The 22,124-nt window shown below is 52.9% G+C and overlaps 1 protein-coding gene across 1 annotated transcript; it reads left to right on the forward strand.

Moving 5' to 3' along the window:
- Positions 1-1,224: 1,224 nt before the first annotated feature.
- Positions 1,225-20,954, forward strand: RUFY4 (RUN and FYVE domain containing 4). The gene is made up of 11 exons (XM_058533466.1): positions 1,225-1,270; positions 1,388-1,494; positions 2,654-2,779; positions 3,094-3,200; positions 3,522-3,665; positions 4,699-4,768; positions 5,932-6,579; positions 7,267-7,373; positions 15,265-15,411; positions 19,505-19,615; positions 20,169-20,954. The coding sequence occupies exons 1-11, from the start codon at positions 1,225-1,227 to the stop codon at positions 20,269-20,271; spliced, it is 1,716 nt and encodes a 571-aa protein (XP_058389449.1). The 3' UTR covers positions 20,272-20,954.
- The last annotated feature ends 1,170 nt before the right edge of the window (positions 20,955-22,124 follow it).

Raw genomic sequence — 22,124 nt, forward strand, 5'->3', positions numbered from 1 at the left:
GTGAGTAGCAGGGAGACTGCTGGGTCTGGGGCTGGCCGGAGAAAGGAGTGGTGCCAGGGTCACGGGGCAGAGGAACCCTAAATAGAGATGAGGGAGAGGAGGAGGGACATCTAAGTGTTCATGGATTTCATAGACCATCTGGGCTGGAAGCAACTGCAGAGACCCTCAGTCAAGCCCTTGCTCTACAGATGGGGAAACGGAGGCCCAGGAAAGGCGAATGATGTGCCCAAGGGCTCACAGTGAGTTAGTAGCTGGGCCAGGATGAAGACCCAGGTCCCCTGACTCCTGGCTCAGTATTCCCTGAGCACCATCCCCAGCCACCCTCCCTCATTTCCCTTCCCTCCACTGTGAACCACTGCTGCTTCACTCCCACCCACTCCCAAATTCCAGCAACCACAGCCTGGGAGGCAAGACACCTGGGTTCCCCACCCCTTCCTGGTCTATACTCCATACTGTCAAGCGTGGCCCTCAGAGGCCGCTATATTCCTCTCTGAGCCCCAGGACCCTTTGTGGGGAGAACAAGCTAAGATTCCTCTGGGAGAGGGCAGCAGAATTAAAACAGGTGTCCTGCTCCCCACACCCAGCATTCCAGCCCAGGCCCAGCTCCAGGGCCTCGCCTTACTTCTGCTTCCCTCTCCTCAAAGAGCACACATTTTCCACTCCGTGGGGCCCCGGAAAGGATGACTGTATGTCTCAAGGATGGTGACTGCTCTGCAAGGCTCCCCGTGGGGCAGAAGGGTGACATTCTGTCAGCCCCGCATCCACGTGGCATGTGCACTAACTGGGCTCTTCACATCAAGTCGGGCGAGAACCTGAGGCCTGTGGGCACACAGACCTGAGTTCAAATTCTAGCTTCACCATGTACAGCTTTGTGACGTTGGATAGAAGACTCACTCTCTCTGAGCCCCTCTGAGCCCTGTATAAAATGGAGTTAATGACCTCCTAGGGTTATTGTGGGGACTGAACGAGACAAGGATGTCGGGCACGTGGCACGGTGCTCCCTCAGAGGGGGCCACACCCTTGTTTTCCCACACTGGCCTACAAGAAAGAGCCGGGTGTTATATCCCACCGCTTAACTCGCTGTGTGTGCCTAGAGATGTCACATTCCCTCTCCAGGCTCTGACCCTCCCTTTGTATAAGGAGAGAACTGGGTGGCTGAACCCAGAGGCTCCTTCCTGGGCTGACCTTCCAGAGCCGCAGGAATCCCGTCATTTTCAGATACTCATGGCGGAAGAGGGGGCTGTCCTCAAGGTCACCAGGGACCTGAAAGGTGAGCGTGTCCTGGGAGATTTGCTGGGGCTGAATTGGGGGAGCAGCGAGGGGTCCTGGGAGCCTCTCCCTCAGAGCCCTCACTACCGATGTCTGCTGTCCGCCACCCGCCCCGCAGCTGCCGTCTCCGCCATCCTCCAGGGCCACGGGGCCAGGCAGCAGCCGGTGACGGACGCCAGCGCTGAGCTGCACAGACTCTGTGGCTGCCTGGAGCTGCTCCTGCAGGTGGGGCCCTCCCCTGCCCTCCCCTCCGTCTCCCCTCTCTCCAGACCCCATAACCAGGAGAGCTTTCCCAGATCCTGAGGCAAGAGCCGCCGCCTCCCTTTGTGACCACGCGCTGCCACATCTCCCCCAGAGTCAAGTCCTCCTGGAGCTCCCCTCACTCCTGGAGGCTGTCACTGGAGCCTGGGAAGTCGACAGAGCCACCCTGCTCTGACGACTAAAGTTTCGAAGGCACGGGTGTCCTCGGGCTGGCCCTCCTTGCTGCGGGTTACAGCCCCAACCAACCACTCTCGCCAGCTTTTGCTGAACGCTGACCACGTGGCAGGCAACGTCCTTTACATGCCCCACCTTATGTAATTCTCATTCCGACCCCCTGTGGTGTTTGATGACCTGCCGATCCCTCACAGACACACACCCACCCTTCCTACTTCTCTGTGTGTGTGTCCATGTGTGTAGTGTGAGTGTGTGTGTGGTGTGCAGGTGTGAGTCTGCCCCTCAACTGCTGTGCTCCAGTCACACCAGCCTCCTTGATCCTCCTAAAGCACATCAGGAATGCACCTGCCTCAGGGCCTTTGCACGTGCTCTTCCCTCTGCCTGGAATGCTCTTCCTCCAGAAATTTGGATGGTACACTTTCTCATTTCCTTCAGATCTGGACTTGAATAGTACCTCCTCAGTGAGGCTCTCTCCAGCCACCCTAATCTAAATCTTTAACACAGCACCACATACACACGTGTGCACACACCACACACTTTCTATCCCCCTTCACTGCTTTATTCTCTCCTTAGCGGTCAGCACCACCTAACATACTACATGTTTTACTTCTTCAGTTTGGTCCTTGTCTGTCTCTGCTACCAAGACGGAAGCCCAGGAGGTCAGTTTGTTCATGGGTGTATCCCCAGGGCTTAGAACATGGCCTGGCACATAGTAGTGCTCAATAGTATTTCTGGAATGAATGCATGAATGAGAACACTGCCGGCCCAGAGAGGTCAAGCAGCTTGCTCCTGGTCACACAGCCAGTAAGGGCAGAGCCAGGGCCTGAAGCTGGCTCTGTCTGCATGAGCCCTTTCCGCTCGACCGTGCGCCTGCTCAGCACACTGGAATGCAAGGTGGGTTCCGGGAGCAAACATTTCTACACTGTCCTTTCCCTCGTCTTGCTCCCAGTTTGACCAGAAAGAGCAGAAGAGCTTCCTGAGGCCGCGGAAGGATTACTGGGACTTCCTCTGCACTGCCCTGTGGCAGCAGCGGAGGGACACGGAGCCAGCCCGCTTCGTCCTCTCACAGGACAAGGTATCCAGGGCCAGGTGGCGGGGAGGCTGGCCTCAGCATGATGGGGCCCTAGGGCTGGGGGGCACAGGCCTGCCCTAGGCCCCTTTCCCACCCATCCCAGCTCCACCGACCACAGACCCCCTCACCTGGGCTTCATCTCTCGTCAGCCCTGCCCTCAGCATTCCTCCAGCCAGCCGCTCTCCTCCCACAGCCTCAAGTCCCATGACGCCCTTTCTCATCACGCACTCGTTCCCATCTTCTCTCTCTCTGTGCTGGCTGAGTTCTCTCTGTCTTAATGCCGCCACCCCTCATTTTTCCCCCTGTGCTCTTTGCAGTTGAAGACCCCGCTGGGAAAAGGCCGGGCCTTCATCCGCTTCTGCCTGGCCCACGGACAGCTGGCTGAGTCCCTGCAGCTCTGCCTCTTGAACCCAGAGCTCACCAGGTGCGGCTGCGGGGACGTGCTCCTGCTCAAACCATCAGAGCCCATTGTCCCTCCTTCATGAACCCCCCAGAGGATTGTTTAATATCAAGGATGACCAAAATGAGAGTCAGGAAGGGAAAGTCAGGGAAGAAAGGACAGAGGAGAGGCTAGAGCCCAGGAGTCCTGGCAGCGTCATGGTGCTGGGCCTCCTGCTCCCCGAGGGCCACAGGCCTGCCTGGGGAACCATCCGGTCACGGTGTGCAGTGGAGTGGATTCTTTGAGGCCAGGAGTGGCAATAGTGCCAATGCCAAAGGCCAAGGGTGCTCATCACTGTTAACACAGGGAGTGGTATGGCCCCCGGAGCCCTCTGGTGTGCCCTGAACTCCGGGAGGACATCCTGGACTCTCTCTACGCTCTCAATGGGGTGGCCTTCGACTTGGACCTGAAGCGGCCAGACCTGGATGGAGCCTGGCCCATGTTCTCAGAGTGAGTGGGTGCAGTGTGGAAAGAAGTCTCTATTCAGTGCCTGCTGCCATTGCCACCCATCCCAAGCCAGCCCAAGCTCTCAGCCTCCAGCACTATCCATTTCCCCCTCCCTTATTGCTCCCTGACCCCCTGATTCTCCAGCTGCCTAGCCTTCTTTTTTCCCAGCATAATCTCATGATGTCCCATATGATGCAGCGTAGAATACACACTCACTAGAGAGTTGTTGGATAGTTGGGGTAGAGGATTAGAAGGATGAATGGATGGTGGGATGGTGGGATGGATGGATGGAGGGATGGATGGATGGAGGGTGGGATGGATGGTGTGATGGATGGATGGATGGATGGATGGATGGATGGATGGTGGGATGGATGGTGGGATGGATGGATGGTGGGATGGATGGATGGAGGGTGGGATGCATGGTGTGATGGATGGATGGATGGATGGATGGATGGATGGATGGATGGTGGGATGGATGGTGGGATGGATGGATGGATGGATGGTGGGATGGATGGATGGTGGGATGGATGGATGGAGGGTGGGATGCATGGTGTGATGGATGGATGGATGGATGGATGGATGGATGGATGGATGGATGGATGGATGGATGGATGGTGGGATGGATGGTGGGATGGATGGTGGGATGGATGGATGGATGGATGGATGGATGGATGGATGGATGGATGGTGTGATGGATGGTGTGATGGATGGATGGATGGATGGATAGATGGTGGGATGGATGGATGGAGGGAGGAAGGGAGTGATGGATGGGTGGATGGGTGGATGGATGGAGGGAGGGATAGATGGATGGGTGGATGGATGGATGGACGGACGGACGGATGGTGGGATGGATGGATGGATGGATCATGCAATGCATGGATGGATGGAGGGGGGATGCCTGCATGAGGGTGGCAGGCAGGAAAGTGGGAAGGGTGGTGGATGAATGGGTGGTTGGAAAGATGGGGTATCCTGCATCTGAGAACCAAGACCACTGCTGGAGAGAGGCCCAGGGTCCCCCTGCCCCTTTCACTTTCAGGTCCTGCTGCTCCAATTCCAGCCGGACACAGGGAAGAAGACCCAGAAAGACCAAAAATTCCCCAAAGGAGGTGCCTCTTCCCGACCTTCACTCTGAGTTGCCTCTTCTCCATCTCTGTTGGGACCCCAGGTTGAGTAGTAACTGAGCCCTGACCCAAAGTGTGGACCTGGGGACAGGGGAGCCACAGAAGCGAAGGCTCATATTCCTAAGGTGGTAGGCATATTAGGGAGAGAACAGGACCACTGGTACCATCTGCAGAAGCCACTGGGGCCCAGGGCAGGAGGAGGTGCTGGAGAGAGCGACCAGAAGCTTGTAGGAAATAGAACAGAGAAACGACCTCTGCTGGACAGTTTGCAAACATCTCAGTTCAGGGAGCAATTGAAGAGCCAGATCACCTGGTTCAAATCCCAGCTCCACTCCTTACTAACCGTTGTCCTTGGGCAGGTTAGCCATCCTGCCTCGGAGGGTGGTCGTGAGGATGCACTGAGACAGCCCATGCATAGCACAGAGCACTAGGCTCCCGGCTCCGTGCTCAGTAAGTGGTAGCTTGTGGTGCTCACCACTCCATAAGCTCACTCTGCACCCTCACCAGCTTCCAGGCACCAGGTACAGATTCTATGAGGACTCAGTCTCTGACCTGAAGGGGTTCCAGGTCTGTTCAGGGAGACAGACACTGAAGGAACACACTGCAATGCAATGTGTTGAGTATAGTGATGCAGACATGCACAGAGGAACAGGGGAGCACAGAGAAGGCTTCTTGAGAGAGGTGACTCTTAGCTGGCTGTTGGTCTATTTAAGCTTTCAACTCAACCCTACAAGGCAGGCATTATTATTCTCATTTTGCAGATGAGAAAACTAAAATGCAGAGAAGTCAAGCTCAGGGGGAAGGATCAGAGGAGAGGGGTAGGAGGAACTTAGGGGAAACCAGATCAATGCAAAAGACGGAGGAGGAGAAGGGAGAAGGATGCAGGCTACAGGGGAGGGAGGAAAGGGCATTGAGAAGCACTGCTTCTCCCTGACCAGATCAAGGCTTGGGCCTCAGATCACCTGGGGTATTTCTAGCATTCAGATTCCTGGGCCCTACCCCAGGTCTACTGAATCAACATTTCCAGTGGGAGGGCCTGGGAATCCATATATTTATCAAGCCCATTGGATTAAGGCTGTGGCCTCTCCCATGCACCAGTTAGGTGAATTGATGCTGAGAGGGATGATGGGTTTGGGGCTTCTTTGCAGATCTCACCCTCCTGTGGAGGCCCCATAGGAGTTCAGCCGGAGGAGCCACACGCCAGCCAAGCCGGCTGTCTGCGAGATGCACCCAGGGAAGACCAATTGGCTAGATCCTCCAGGTCCCAGCGACACAGACATACTACACCATTTTTAGAAAAGAAGAGAGAAGAACCCAGGAGCCTTGGACTCTCCCGGAGCATGTGGGAACCAGATAGGGAGGAGCTTCAGCAAGACCAGGGGAAGGGAGCCCCAAGGACGGGGATCTGCCTGGAGAACTCAACACCCAGCATCCCGGGACAGGGAGAGAGAGCCAAGGGGGCTCTGGAGGAGGTGATAGGGGCAGAGGATGAGGGCAGAGGGGTTCTGCTGGGTCCGGAGGGTCAGAGAACAACAGAGGGGACTCCTGAAGGGGAAGCAGCGTGGGGTCACGTCCGGAGGCTGCTGGGCTCCAGCCCCAGAGGGACGATAGAGGCCGTAATGGCAGCGAGCAGGCAGGAGTGGGAGGCGCCTAGCATTTCGGGGATGCCTTGGGTCTCTCAGAGTCTGGAAACAAAGGAAAGCTCCAACTCAGAGAAGCCACAAGAGCAAACAGGAGTGACCAGTGTGACCAGGAGGGAGGAACCAGCAGAGGTGGCCTTGCAGGATATGGTCGAGGTGAGAGCAGTTGAGTTCTGTGCCTGTCTGTTCTCCCCTCTCTAACCTGACCCACAGAGGGGGCTCTTCATTGGCAGCCCAGGGCCACTCCAGCCCATAGATCAATTTTTACTGCTCGACACAGGATTATTATTATTCGAGGATACCTTTTGAAAGCCGTGCGTTCTTCAGTTCACCACAGTCCCCACCTCTCCCTATTGCTTCACACCAGGCCCACTTTATTCATCAATTCTACCTGCCTGGCCCCCGTAGGCATTTGAGTTTGAGATCCCTTCCCAACAGGTCTTTGGGCAGTCGCTTGTTCTCAAGCTCGATAGCCCTCATGATTGGCAGGTTTCTTCCCAATGTCTAAGTTCTAGTGTTGTAGGCAGACCTCACCTAGTTGCTCTTCGTGTAGGTGCTTCTCCTGGTGGTCAACTAACATTGTTCGCACACCTCCTCCCTAGCCAGAGGTTTCCAGGTCCTTGAGTTTTGTAACGTCCGTCCTTCAAAGCAGGAAGAAATGGTGGCTCCAGGCTCACTCAAGGGCCGAGCCAGGCAACAGCTCCCGGCACTGCCCCAGTCCTGCCCTCCACCAAGGGCTGTCTGGGACGGCCTGGGGTCTCAGGGTGATGTTTGTCAGGTCGGTCCCCAGGCCGGGGCCTCTGCTTTCCTCCTTCAGCTTCCCTTCCCCTCTCCCTCCCCCAGAGCCTCAGACGTGGGCTCCAGAAGACAGAGGAGCAGGCCCAGCACCAGGAGCAGCTGCTGACAGAGCAGGAGGGGGAGCTGAAGGCACTGCGGGAGCAGCTCAGCAGGTAACCTTGGCAACCACCAGCACAGGAATGGGCGTGAGAGCCAGGAGGCCGGAGGGACAGGGAGCGTGCCCCCCTCCCCACCCAGCTCCGGCTCACGTTCCCGGCCATGCCAGCAAGCGACTTCTGAGCACCCCTTGCACCAGGCCCTGTGCAGGGCACAGCTGCGGCATGCTGAGGCGTGCGGGGGGCGTTGTTCCTGCTCTCAAGGGGCTCCCACCCACCCCCCAGCTCCCCGTTGCCAGCCCCCTCCCTCACTGGCCCCCCTGAGTAGCCGCAGGTGAGATCTACGCCTCCGTCCCTCCCGTCATCACGGCCCCCTTCTGCTGCCTCTTCTGGGCTCTCCTCTCTCTCTTCTATCCACTGTCCCCCTGCCCGCCACCCTCCTGCCCCGCCGGCTCTCTCAGGCTCCTTTAACTGTTTGTCTCTCGTTTTCCTGCTCCCGGTTGCACAATCTCTTTCACCCTCTTGATGATCGTAATCATAACTATCATTACTGACCATTGACCATGTCCTGGGCACTGTTCTCGGTGCTTCCTCATAACAACCTTATGAGATGGGCTCTCTAAGAACCCCCATTTTATAGTCGAGGAAAGTAAGGCTCAGAGGTGCGGCACAGTTCACCCAACATCAGCCGGTCAGTGGAGGAGCTGAGCTCCAGACCCTGGCAGCTGACTGCAGAGCCAGGGGGCTTAAATGCCCCCCCCTCCGCCAGCGCTTTGAGGGCCTGCATTTCAGCCTCTCCCCGTCAGCATCTCTCCCCGTCCCGCCTCTTCATCTTCCCATCATCACATTGACCTCAGGGGCGCAGAGCATGCTGTCCTTGCCTCTACCCTTCCCTCTCAGTCTCTCGGGGCCTCAGTTTCTCTTTCATAACTTATTTTTTTAAATATGTGAAGATATTCCCTGGTCTGACTCAGTCTCTCTGCGTCTCTCCCCTGTCGCCCTGTGCCTCAGTCTCCCCGCCTGCCTCTGTCTCTCCCGCGTGGCTGCCACCTGGCCCAGGGCCGGCGGGACCCCTAGCAGAGCCCGAGTGGCTGTGATTCAGACTGAACCACGGGGCAGTCTCCTACTGCTCAACAGGCTGAGAGAGGCCCGGGGCCCAGAACCCAACCCAAAAAGGCCCCTGGGTACTCCAGCTGAGCCCAGTGGTGTGATCCACAAAGACTCCCATGATTCAGGCCCTTGCCCACCCAAGGGCCTTCCCTGGGGATCAAGGCTGGCAGGAGCGACCTGGAGGCTCCAGGGAGACCGCCCGGCCCCAGGCTGCTCCCTGCAGCTGGGGGAGCCCCTGTCTCACAGACCCCTGTCCTGTCTCCTGTCATCCCGTCCATCATTCTGTCACTCCACAAACACTTGGTGGGCCTTCTCTGTGCCGGGCACGTTCTATGTGCTGAAAACACTCTCACGGACAAAACAGACAAAATTCCTGCCCTTACGGAGCTTCGTGGGGGAGGCGGCCGATAAATGTGATAGCAAGGAACATACACAGCATGTCAGATCGTGATAAGTTCTAAGGAGAAAAAATAAAGCAGGGAAGGGAATGGGAAGTGTCAGGGGGTGAATTAAACAAGGTGGCATGGCCAGGGAAGGCCTCTCTGAGAAGATGACGTTTGAGTAAAGATGTGAAGGAAGCAAGGAGTGAGCTGTTTGGATATGCGGTAGAAAAACGTTCTAGGCTGAGGGAACAGCAAGAGCAAAGGCCCTGTGGTAGGAATGGGCAGGGCAGGTTCTAGGAACATCAGAGAGGCCATTATGGCCCGAGTGGAGTGAAGGAGGGAGATGCCAGGCGGGTGATGAGAGACCCTAGTAAGTCATCGCATCAGAAGGACCTTGGCTTTAACTCAGAGATGGGAACCATTGAGCGTTCTGAGCAGAGGAGGGACATGATGCGACTGTTTGTTTCAATGTTAAAAATATGTTTATTTGCTTTATTTTTAGCAATTCAATGGTTTTTAGTATAGTCACAAAGTTGTGTGTCGATCACCACAATCAACTTTAGAACATTTTCATCACCCCAAAGAGAAACTGTGTACCCGTTAGCAGTCACTGCCCCTTTCCTCCCACCCTCCCCTGCCCTGGGCAACAGCTAACCTGCTTCCCGTCTCTCCAGATGCACCTGTTCTGGACAGACCTGTGTTCTCGAGGGCTCAGGCCCGCTGCTCTGCAGAGCTGGTCTGTAGGGAAGCGGGGGTGGCAGCAGGCCGACCAAGGAGGAGACTACCCCGCTGTGCGGGGAGGGCCATGGTGCCTTGGGGCGCGCTGCTGGCAGAGGAGCTGCTGGATTCTGGGTCAGCTGTGAGGTCGGGCTTCCGGAGGGATTGAGGGATCGGTGTGGGGTCTGCGAGAAAGATAGAAGTGGAGCGTGACTCCGCATTTTCTGGCCTGACCAACTCCAGTTGGTCCAGTCACCGTCGACCCGTCTGCTGGGGTAGAGCAGGTTCACCGTCTGCTGGAGTAGAGCAGGTTCACGGGGAACGTTCTGGAGTCAGGTTGTGAGCATGTTAAGTTTGAGACCCCCGTGAGACACCCAAGCGGAGCCCTTGGGCAGGCAGTGGAGCGAGTGTGGAGGTCAGGAGAGAGACGTGGGCTGGGGGTCTGCTGGGGAGTCATCGGGATGTGGGTGGTGAGTGACAGAAGCCCCTGAGGCTGGGAGGAGAATGTGCTCCCCTGCCCCCTGGGATCCAGGGCGCTGAGAACAAGCACCTCGCTCCTGGCAAAAGGGCCGTGAGCATCAGGCTTCTGGCAGCTGTCTCACCACCAGCGGGCCATTCGGTCAGCCGACAGTATTTACTGTGTCTCCACTACGGCCACGTAGGGGGACAGCAGTGAACAGGGCAGGCAATGTCGCTCTTGAAGACCTGGGGAGACACAGGATAGATCAGTAAATAGAAATACAATGCCAGGTAGTCATGGGCCCTATAGGGGAGAATCAATCCTGGAGAGAGGGGAGAGAGACGGCGTGGCTGGCGAGGAGGGAGATTCATACATACTATGGGTGGTAAGCAGACTCTTAGCAGGGGCTCTCGTGGTCTGACTTAGGTTTCAACAGGGTCTGACTTAGGTTTCAACGGATCGCTCTGGCTGTGGTGTGGAGAATAGGCTGAGGGTGGGCAGGTGCAGCCCAAGGGTGCCCAGCCCCGGGCTAGATGCAGGGTAGAGATGCAACCCATCAGCTGGGCGCTATGAAAATAGACTTGAAACTGAAATACGGGGCTTTCACTACCCGCCTCCCAGCTTTCGGGCTGTGGGGCCCCAGGAAACTGGCCTTCCCTCTCTGGCCTCAGGTCCCTGATTGGCAAAAGGAGCTGGCTGGATCTCTGAAGTTCCTCCTTCCAGCTCAGATGCTCTGAGATCATCTTCCCAAGCAGGTGGGCTTCCTCTGCCCACTGGGTAAGACCTCAAAGCAAAAATGATTAGGACAGGAAGAAGTCCTCAGGTGGGAATTTGGCAAACATCACACACACACACACACACACACACACACACACACGCACTCGCCTTGGGCGGCACTGAGCTCCTTTGAGGCGTGCCGCGGGCTCAGAAGGATCCATCCATCCCTCCCACCCGCTGCCCATGCAGCACTGGGGCCACGAACCACTGGTGGTCAGGGGCCCTGCACGGACGCAAGTGTGGGGCCTGCCTCCAGATTTCTGCTCCCCCTGCTTATCAAGCTGTGTGACCCTGAGCAAGTGTTACTCCCTCTCCGAAGCTCTATTTTCTTTCCTGTAAAATGATGATCGTGTTACCTGTCCCATAAATGTGCAAAAATTAAATGAAAGAAGACTATAAAGCCCCAAGCTCGGGGGCTGGCACATAGTGCGTCCCTGATAGACTTGAATGCCTTCCATGTCCCCTCCTGCACTAGGAGTGTCTGTCACCCCCTGATTAAATTACCTCAGTGGCTTCCCATTGCACGGAGATTAAAGTCCACTCCTCTGGGGGCCACAGAGGGACAGGTCAGGTCCTGCCCGTCTCCCAGCTCACCTCGCGCCTCCCCCGCCCCCTGCCCTTCCTGGTATCCCAGCTTCACTAGCCTTCTCTCGGTTCCTCACACAAGCCAAGTTCTTTCCAACTTGCAGACCTTTGCATGTGCCCTTCCCTGGCCCTACACGGCTGACTTCACATCTTTTAGAGTGGCTTGAATGTCGCCTTGTCTAAGAAGCCTTCCCCGAGCGCCCTCTCAAGTCTCTGTCTCAGCCCCCCCTCGTCTCCGTCACACACGAAGCTTAATTATTTTACAGGTCTGTTGCTTGTTTTGGGCACTGCCCCAAAGTGCTATAAGCTCCACCAGGAGCCACAGGCACCTAAAACAGCCACTGGCATACAGTAGATGCTTCATAAACGCTCCCTCCGTTCACAAAGACACACACTAACCACCGTGGTCACATTAGGGCCTGCACTGGCCACACCAGAGGCCCTGAGATCACTGAGCGAGTAAACTGGCTTGGGAAAATGAGATACCGACACTGAGAGATGAGGAGCCCAAAGACTAGAATGTTCCTGAAAAGTCAAAACAAGGCCCCATTCAAGGCCTGAGCACAGAACGCTCTTTCTTAAGGCTGCAGGGACCGGTTGCAGGGAGTCGGTGGTTTCTGTTGTGGGTTTGATTTCACGGCCCACCCGATTTTCTTCGCTGCAGCAGGCTGCGTGGCCGCGTTTTAAAAATTAATAATTCAGTTCCTTGTCAAGACTCTCGCGAGCTTCTTCTGCCCCCCAAAACACACTCAAGCCCGGGGGTGTGGGCACACACACTCACACACACATCTGGAGGGCTGGACACATGCACCTCCATCGTGACACCCTCCCGTCTGAGCGATGGAGCAGGAGGCTGGGACCTTCTTATTTCTCGCCTGGGAGATTTCTTGGAACCTTCTAGGAAGCCCCTAAAGACGCAAAGAAGAGGCAAAAATAGAGCTGAGGAGGTTCCAAGTCCAGACACAGAAATTTAAGAAAGCCGTGTGTTTAATATTACTTTTTTTAATTGAAAAGACAATGTGACATAATTTTTCAAAATATTTTAAAGCCAAAAAATCACCCCAAATCCTACGCCACTTACCCCCCACCCCAAACACCACGTTGTTTTCAGCCGGGCACAGCCCGATTCTGCCCCCGTCTCACTTTGCTGTCTGTGTTCCTGGCATCTCCGCGCCCTGAACTTCTAACTTGTGCTAAATCTAGTATCCACTTCCCCATTCGTTTCCATTTGTTTCCATTTGTTTGTTGAAATTCAGTTCAATTTGTTTGTTGAAACAAATTGTTTTCAACTGGGAATGGCCCATCCAGCATGTGTTCCCGACACGCCACCTTCTGTCTGGAGAGCTGCCATGATTGGGACCATGCCTCTCAAGACAATTACACTTTAAAATGGAAATGTAAAAAAGAAAAAGAAATATAACAAATGGAAATGTTGGCTCATCCCCTCTAAAGGAACATGCAAGGCTGGGCCCCGTTTTCATTTCTCTGAACAGTTGGTGAGAAGTCAGCCTATGGGTGTCAGGCCACGCAGGGCTCAGTTTAGAGGGTGTGTGTGTGTGGTACGTGGTATATGTGTGTTGTGTTATGTTGTGAGTGTGGTGTGTGCGTGTGGTATGGGGGTGTGTGGAGTGTGTGCATGAGGGTGTATGTGTGCGTTTGATGTGGTGTGAGTATGTGTGTGTGCAGTGTGTTGTGTTTGTGGTGTGTGTTGCGGTGTGCATGTGTATGTGTGGTGTGTATGTTGTGGGTGGTGTGTGTGATGTGTATGGTATGGGGTATGGAGTATGTGTGTGGTGTGTGTGTGTTGTATTATGTGGTGTGTACGGTGAGTATGCTGTGTGATGTGTGGTGTGTGATGTGTGTGATGTGTGTGGTATGGGATGTGGAGTATGTGTGTTGTGGTGTGTGTGTGTGTGGTGTATGCTGTGTATGTTGTGTGTGGTGTGTGATGTGTGTGATGTGTGTGGTATGGGATGTGGAGTATGTGTGTTGTGGTATGTGTGTGTATGGTGTGTGTGTATGTGTGGTGTGTATGTTGTGTGTGGTGTGTGATGTGCATGGTATGGGGTGTGGAGTATGTGTGTGGGGTGTGTGTATATGTGAGTGTGTGTGGGGTGTGTGTGTGTTGTACTGTGTGGTGTGTATGTGGTGTGTGATGTGTGTGATGTGTGGTATGGGGTGTGGAGTATGTGTGTGGGGTGTGTGTATATGTGAGTGTGTGTGGGGTGTGTGTGTGTGTTGTACTGTGTGGTGTGTATGTGTGGTGTGTATGTTGTGTGTGGTGTGTGTGGTGTGTGTGATGTGTGGTATGGGGTGTGGAGTATGTGTGGGGTGTGTGTGTTGTACTGTGTGGTGTGTATGTTGTGTGTGGTGTGTGATGTGTGGTATGGGGTGTGGAGTATGTGTGGGGAGTGTGTATATGTGAGTGTGTGTGGTGTGTGTGGTGTGGTGTGGTGTGGGGTGTGTGTATGTGTGGTGTGTATGTTGTGTGTGATGTGTGGTATGAGGTGTGGAGTATGTGTGGGGTGTGTGTATATGTGAGTGTGTGTGTGGTGTGTGTGTGTTGTACTGTGTGGTGTGTATGTGTGGTGTGTATGTTGTGTGTGGTGTGCGTGATGTGTGGTGTGGGGTGTGGAGTATGTGTCGGGTGTGTGTATATGTGAGTGTGTGTGTGGTGTGTGTGTGTTGTACTGTGTGTTGTACTGTGTGGTGTGTATGGTGTGTGTGGTGTGTGTGATGTGTGGTATGGGGTGTGGAGTATGTGTGGGGTGTGTGTGGTGTGTATGTGTGGTGTGTATGTGGTGTGTGGTGTGTGATGTGTGGTGTGGGGTGTGTGTATATGTGTGTGTATGTGTGGTGTGTATGTGTGGTGTGTATGTTGTGTGTGGTGTGTGTGGTGTGTGTGGTGTGTGGTGTGTGATGTGTGGTGTGGGGTGTGGAGTATGTGTGGGGTGTGTGTATATGTGAGTGTGTGTGGGGTGTGAGTGTGTGATGTGTGGTGTGGGGTGTGTGTATATGTGAGTGTGTGTGGGGTGTGAGTGTGTGATGTGTGGTGTGGGGTGTGTGTATATGTGAGTGTGTGTGGGGTGTGATGTGTGTGATGTGTGGTATAGGGTGTGGAGTATGTGTGGGGTGTGTGTATATGTGAGTGTGTGTGGGGTGTGAATGTGTGTGGTGTGTGACGTGTGTGATGTGTGGTGTGGGGTGTGTGTATATGTGAGTGTGTGTGGGGTGTGAGTGTGTGTGGAGTGTGATGTGTGTGATGTGTGGTGTGGGGTGTGTGTATATGTGAGTGTGTGTGTGGTGTGTGTGTGTTGTACTGTGTGGTGTGTATGTGTGGTGTGTGTGATGTGTGGTGTGGGGTGTGTGTATATGTGAGTGTGTGTATATGTGAGTGTGTGTGTGGTGTGAGTGTGTGTGGAGTGTGATGTGTGTGATGTGTGGTGTGGGGTGTGTGTATATGTGAGTGTGTGTGGGGTGTGATGTGTGTGATGTGTGGTGTGGGGTGTGGAGTATGTGTGGGGTGTGTGTATATGTGCGTGTGTGTGGTGTGTGATGTGTGGTGTGGGGTGTGTGTATATGTGAGTGTGTGTATATGTGAGTGTGTGTGTGGTGTGAGTGTGTGTGGAGTGTGATGTGTGTGATGTGTGGTGTGGGGTGTGTGTGGTGTGAGTGTGTGTGGGGTGTGATGTGTGTGATGTGTGGTGTGGGGTGTGGAGTATGTGTGGGGTGTGTGTATATGTGCGTGTGTGTGTGGTGTGTGATGTGTGGTGTGGGGTGTGTGTATATGTGAGTGTGTGTGAGGTGTGTACGGGGTGGTGTGTGTGTTCAGCTGCGGGGCCAGCGCCGGCGTCGGCAGGGGCGGCTGTCAGGCGGGGCCGGGTGGCAGATGCTGAGCTTGCTTGTCCTGCCCCAGGTGTCGGGAGGAGCGGGCCCGGCTGCAGGCAGAGCTGGAGCAGAAGCAGCAGGAGGCCGACGGGAGGGCCGCCGTGTATGAGGAGGAGCTTGGCGGGCAGCGGGACCTGGTCCGTGCGCTGAAGAGCAGGGTGCTGGAACTGATTCAGTAAGGGGGTCACGGGGGCAGGAGTGCAGAAGGGGCAGGGGGGATGTGGAGACTGGGGAATGAAAAGCCTTCTCTGCTAACAACTGCCAGGCAGGCTTCTGGACCTTTCATATGTGCTCGCTCATTTCCTTCGTTTAGCTACCCCTGCTGTTATCCCCATTTTACAGATGAGGAAACTGAGGGTCAGAGAGGCTGGCTTGACCACCAAGAACATGCAGCAGATAAATTGCATAGAGTCCTCTAAGGCACGCCACCACCCCAACCCACCCGCACGTACACACACACCTTCTAAGGTTAGGAGAAGGCAAAGGAGCCATGGGTTGAGGAGCAATTGGGAGGAGAAGGGAGAGGTTAACCAAGAGGTACTCATACGTCCTACCCCTGACTGCCTGCTGGATTTCCTCAGACCACCAGGCTGTGGGGCTGTCCTGGGTCAGCTGCCCTGGGTTCCAGGATCAATTCCAGACCACGAAGCTCACCGAGGGATGGAGGAGACGTGTAACGCCCGCTGTCTGCCCCTCAGTCTAGTGGGGAGATAGTTCACACATATATGTTATCCTTTTACCCAGTTCAGGACGTAGGAGACCATGGACTCAAGTTCCATTAGAATTGGAAGGTCACTGAGGGATCATCTAGAACTAAATCCTCTTGTACAAGATCCAAGTGATATTAAAGATGAGAAAAGGGAGAGACCAACCTGGAAAGAACAAGAAAAATGGAAGATTTGATGGAAGACGAAAAATATATACTCCCAAAATGTTAGGACTAGAGTTAGGGTTAAAACTTAGCTCTGAGCATCCCGGCCGCAGGATCAAAAAGGGAAACATGGAAAGTTCCCTAAATTTCACTGTCCATTCAAAGAAAATACACCAGCTCATCAGGAGAGACAAATGTTTTTCTTAGCAGTAACGAAATCCATCACAAGGTCCCAAACTACAAAATATAATGTCCCTTGCAGAAATGCTATGGAAAACGTGGCCTTAAGCAAAAAAAGAGAGAAAAAAAGATGCCATAGAAGTTGACTTCTGCATCAAGATGGTGAACTGACCACATATCATCTCTTCTCCATCCTGAGATCTCACTAAAATGATTGTAAAGGAATAACACTTCCCACGGAGAGAAAGGAGGAGGAGCCAACCACAGATGAGAGATTTCAGCTAATTTCCAGAAGCCAGATAATGAATGGGGAAGTGAATACTAGATTTAGCCCAAGTTAGAACGTCAAGACCCATCGGTGCCAGGACACAGATGGCAGAAGTGAGACGAGGGGCAGAAATCAGGAGAGTTAACCGATAAGCCATTAGAAAGAGCAGTGTATGCCCCCTGCTTTCTTGCCTGTCTCCCAGGCAAATAATTAAAAGGTCCTTCTCTAAAGAAAGTTAGATATCCCAAATAAAAGAGTCTGGTGTGGCAGGCAGCTCCCTGCCCAATCCCTCGAGTCAACCACCCCGTCCACTGCTTGGAGCACCAGCAGCCTGTATCGCCTCTTTCTTAAACGTGAAATGACAACCAAGGATCCCCAGACATTTGAGGAGAATCTAGAACATAAAGGGGAGGGACAAAGGCAAACAGACAAAAAAAGATCCATCTCCCATGAAACAAGATCCTGTGAAAAGTGACCGTCAAAAAATGAGAAACGTGCATGGAAATGAAAAAGATGGCTGAAAAAATTTTAAATTCTCTAGGATTGGAAGAGAAAGACGAGGCAGCCTCTCAGAGAAATGGAAGACATGAGAGAAATAATTCAAGATGTGAAGTATCAATCCAGGAGTTCCAATATCTTCTCCACCTGATGGGAATTCCAAAAAAGGAGAGAATAAGATGTAGGAAATTATCAGATAAAAATATGAGAAATTTTCCCAGCTCGGATGGACACAGATCTTCAGATTTAAAGATTTCACCGAGTGTCCAGCACAACAAACGAAAGAGAGGAAAAACCCACATCTGGACACTGTGGAATTTCAGTGAAACAGAGACAAGGAGACTATCCTACAAGACAGGTCACTTATGAAAGAAGTACAACCCAACAAATGTTGAGAATCAATGGTGTAATACTTTCAAGTTCTGAGAAAAGCTGACTTTGCCCTAGAATTCTATATCCAGTCAAACTATGAAGCAAGTGGGGAAGGTGATAGAGGAAGACATATTTCAGAGAGGTATGTCACGGAAAACTCACCTCCTACATAGCCTTTCTTAGGAAGTTAATTAAGGATGTGCTCAAGAAAAATAAGGAAGTAAGCCAAAAAAGGAGAAGATATAAAAGCTCCAGCCCAGGAGAGAAGAAAAGGGAATTTCTAAGATACCCAGTGGGCCCAGGAAGCAGTCAGTCCAGGCTGTAGCAGAAGTACTGAGGGCCCAGGAGGAAGGTCTCTGGGGAGAAAGAGAATCAACAGTTTACTTGATCTGAGGAAGAATTTGGGGGGTGGGGAGGGAATAATTAGGCTATGTTAAAGGCAAGTCATGCAAGGAGCAAAGAAAGGCAATTAGAAAGTCCTAGAAAAACAAAAAATTTCCAAGAAGGGAAATGCCACAGAGTACTTCTTAGCTCTGCTTGAAGCGATATGTTCATATATTGTCTAATAATGTAAATACTATTTATTGATTTGTTTCAGTGTTAGATTCAACCCAAAGGCAAAGCACAGAAAACCATTATTATTATAGCACAAACGTAAAGGTTACCACCTAACCAATATTAAGTCTAGAATAGAATGCAATAGAACTTTCTGTGAAGATGGACACGCTCTACATTTGCCCTGTCCAATACGGTAGCTATTAGTCACGTGTAGCGTAGTTCAAATGTGGCTGGTGCAACAGAGGAATTGAAGTTTTATTTTATTTAACTTTAAGTTAAATATAAATTTAAATAGCCACATATGGCTAGTGACTACCATATTGGATGTTGCAGGAATGGATGAGAAGTTAGGCGGTGGGAGAAGGAGGAGAGCTGAGGAGAAGGGGTGCTGGTAGCGTATTACAGAATGGCTGTCATAAGGCACCATCTATAGTTAATAGAGTGACTGAGTAGATTCTATAAAATTACAACAGTAACCAAGAGAGGAACCAAAAATAGGGATCTAACCACATTGGGAGGAAGGAGGAAGGAGGAAGACTTAGTGAGGATGGTAATAAATAAGCTAAATCCTCTGATGTCAAGGCAAGGAGCTCTATAGAAGATCTTCTGATCAATCAAGAAGGAGGACAATGAGCATATTGCTTAAATATGGACGTAACATCAAAGAGAAAAGGCTGAAAGATGTAAGAAGTGGTCTGCCACGGAGAATGGGAAGGAGTCGGGAGGGCACCTACTGCCTTTTGTTGTAAGTCCTTCTGCACTGTCCGATTTTTAAATCACGTGTGTGTATCATTTTGATAAAAATGTAAAACCACCCACATTTCTAAACATCCTTAGTAAAAACAGTGACGATGGTTTTGCAGGAGCATCAACACACGTAACTATAAAGCAGTTTGTACTAAGTGCCACATAGAAGAGAATGGGCCTCGTATGCTATAGGAGTCTGAGCAAGAAACCGCCAGGGGCTTCCGAGATCAGGGAGCGCTCTTTGGAGGAGGTGGGATAGAACAGGTTCTTAAATCATGTGTCAAGGTTATGTTGGGCGAGGGGGACCTGGCTGTCACCATCTATCTTCCCAGAAAGACTGGACACTCACACATCTCTTATATCTGTGTGTCTCTCACTGTCTCTTCATTTGTCTCTTTCTCCATTGCTATGTCTGTTTCTCTGTCTCTCCATCTTTCTCTGTGTTTGTCTCTCCCTTTCTGTCTCTGTCTGTCTCTGTGTCTTTTTCCCTGTGTCTCTCTCTCTCCTTCTACTTTTCTCTCTCTACTTCTCCTTGTGTCTCTGTCGCCCTCTGCAACTCCTCAACTTCCTTTCTCTCTACGTGATCGTCTCTCTCTGTTCCTCTTTGTCTCCCTCTCCATTTCTGTGTCTCTGTCTTTCTGGCCTGCTGTCTCTCTGTCTCTTTTTATCTCTGCGTGACGCCCTCTGTCACTCTGTCTCTCCATCTGTGCTATTTCTATCTTCCTGTGTGTGTGTGTCTCTCTCTCTCTCTCTCCACCTCCATCCGCGCATCAGAGAGAAGGACGAGCTGTGGCAGAAGGTCCAGCATCTCTCTTCCGTGGCCCCTGGATGCTGCGTCGGCTGTAGCAAGATCTTTGGCCGGCTGTCTCGGCGGTCCCCGTGCAGGTAATGCGTAGGACACAGAATCCTTCCTCTGGGACAGCCCAGTTTCCACCAGCCCACGGCCCCCTGCCCACTCCAGGGAAGGGATGGACACAGGAACTGGACGTTTATGAAAGGCCATCTAAAGCTGGCCACTCATTGTACCCTACACTTAGCGGAGACATGAACGAGGGCAGTGGAAAGGGGTCAGACAAGGAATGGCGTCTGGAAGATGGGACTGGGTAATAGACTGGTTAATGGGCCCTTATCTGCGAAGAGCTTTCTTGTACAGAGGAAGCTGCTCCCCTCAACGTCCTCTGGGGGCATGGTGGCAGGACAAGCAGCAGGAGAGAGGAAAGTGGGCCATTGGGAGAACCTGCCACTTGCAGTCAGGGGCCTCTGGAGGGGTGGGACATCGGGACTCCCTTTAGGAAAGGGGAGGCCTCCTGAGACAGACCCAGGACCGTTCTGCTGGGAAATGAGAAACAGACAGGTAGACCCGAAGATGCTTGAACCCCATGACCCCATCCCCCGTACACACCCATGTGCCTGGACTCTTCCTACCTCTGCTCTCCAGGCTCTGCGGAGGCCTGGTCTGCCATGCCTGCTCTGTGCACTACAAGAAGAGAGAGCGCCGCTGCCCAGCCTGCTTCCAGAAAGGAGAAGCCCAGGTCGACTGACCAAGACTCGCCCAGGACCAGCCACCCCACCTACCCAGCTCCCTCCCCTGGCCCTTCCTGGCCCTCTGACCAGTCCTACCTTCTAGAAGTTGGTGATCTAAGGCAGACAGCACTTGTGTGGACAGATGGTGGTGTGGAGAATGGAAGGAGCCGGGCTGGCAGTCAGGACACAGGTTCGAGCCCCACATCTACCACGGATGAGCCGGGCGACTTTGGGAAAGCCCTCAGCTGGCCAGGCTTTTTCTGTAATGTGATGGAGTCAGGCACCATCCTCTCTAAAGTCCCTTCAGGCTCAGAAAGTCCTTGACGGAGAATAAGACCCAGTGGCCCTGCCGTTTCTCCTGTGCACTCCCTCCTCGCCCAGCCCACCCTTCACGAGACTCAGGAACATCCTGGAGTCTGCTTCAGGGTCTGCTTTTGTCATGTTTCATTTTTAACAGCTTTCTCGAGGTACTATTGCCATATAATACACTTCACAGAAATTGTACAATTTGATGAGTTTTGACTTTAATATACACGCATGAAACCATCACTGTATTCAAAATGATGAACACATCCATCACCCCAGATGTTTCCTCGGGCCTTTTGTATTCTCCCCCCTCCCCTCCCTTCTCCCCATCTCCAGGCAACCACTTATTTCCTTTTTGTCACTAGAAACTAGTTTGCATTTTCTAGAATTTTATATAAATAGTATCATACAGTATGCACTCTTCATTGTCTCCCTTCTTTCACTCAGCATAATTAGTTTGAGATTTATCCATGTCATTATATCATATATCAATAGTTCCTTTTTTACTGTTGAGTAGTATTCCGCTGCATGGGTATACCACAGTTTGTTTACACATTCACCTGTTGCTGGACATTTGGGTTGTTTCCAGTTTGAGGCTATTACAAATAAGTTTCCTATCACCACCTGTGTACGAATCTTTGTGTAGATGTGTACCTTTATTTCTCCTGGGTAAATACCTAGGAATGAAATGGCCAGCAGTGTGTGGGAGTCCCAGTTGCTCCGGGGCATCTGTTTGGTGGGCGGGAGAGGAGGCACAGACATGGGGCTTGGGGCTGTCTCTCCTTCCCTTCCAACCATATGGTGACTAGATCCACCCTAAGTCCTGAGTGCCTGGAGGGAGGGCCTGAGTCTATAGGACTCCCTGTGCAGTGCTCGCTCAGCTAGACTTTCGTAAAGACAGTTGAAGAGGACACGTGTAGCTCCACAGTACAGGATCGTTTCTCCTGACTGCCCAAAAAGTCTTATGCAAATCCTACGTCATTCAGTGGGCACTCAATTGCGGTGCTTCTGAGAATACTGTTTCAGAGGAAGCGTGGGGCTCACTCGGTGACAAGGCGATTAGCCGCCCTACCTGGGCTCCGGGGTGGACTGTGTGGCCCCAGACCTGCATGCATGCTGTCGCCGTCCCCTCTGCCTCCACAGAGGTTGGGCAACCCTGTGGCTCTGACCAGAGCTGTGGACTGCCCCTTGGGGTCAGGACCGCCCGGAGTTGCATCCCATCACCGGCGCATGGAGCAAGAGGTTTTGCAACAGTTCCTGCCCTGGAGAACCGAAGAGAACTTCTCCTTAGCAAGGCAGCGAGAAGGAGGGGGCAGGGAACCGAGGGAGTGGGGCGCAGAGCTGGGGCTCCCTGAGCAGCCGGGGCAATAGAATCCCCCTCCCCTAAAGGGGAGCGGTCCCCTCCTGGAGGTCAGAGCTGCTCACATACTTTTCTTAGGGGAGGATTGTTATTAGAGCAGAAGACATTGTATTCTAGAAGGAACCCCGGCCGGCGTGCAGCTCAGGCCTGCCTGATGAACTGATGGGGGAGAGGGGACCCAGCCTATGTTCTAAGAGGAAGCAA

Source organism: Diceros bicornis, chromosome 37 (assembly GCF_020826845.1).
Source record: "Diceros bicornis minor isolate mBicDic1 chromosome 37, mDicBic1.mat.cur, whole genome shotgun sequence".
Lineage (NCBI taxonomy): Eukaryota > Metazoa > Chordata > Mammalia > Perissodactyla > Rhinocerotidae > Diceros > Diceros bicornis.

What these genes read in the sequence shown, in the direction of transcription:
- RUFY4 (XM_058533466.1), top strand. Translation starts at nt 1,225, where the DNA reads ATGGCGGAAGAGGGGGCTGTCCTCAAGGTCACCAGGGACCTGAAAG. An exon ending in GCCTGGAGCTGCTCCTGCAG is followed by an intron (nt 1,495 to 2,653) that starts GTGGGGCCCTCC and finishes TCTTGCTCCCAG; the next exon opens with TTTGACCAGAAAGAGCAGAA. An exon ending in AGGGTGCTGGAACTGATTCA is followed by an intron (nt 15,412 to 19,504) that starts GTAAGGGGGTCA and finishes TCCGCGCATCAG; the next exon opens with AGAGAAGGACGAGCTGTGGC.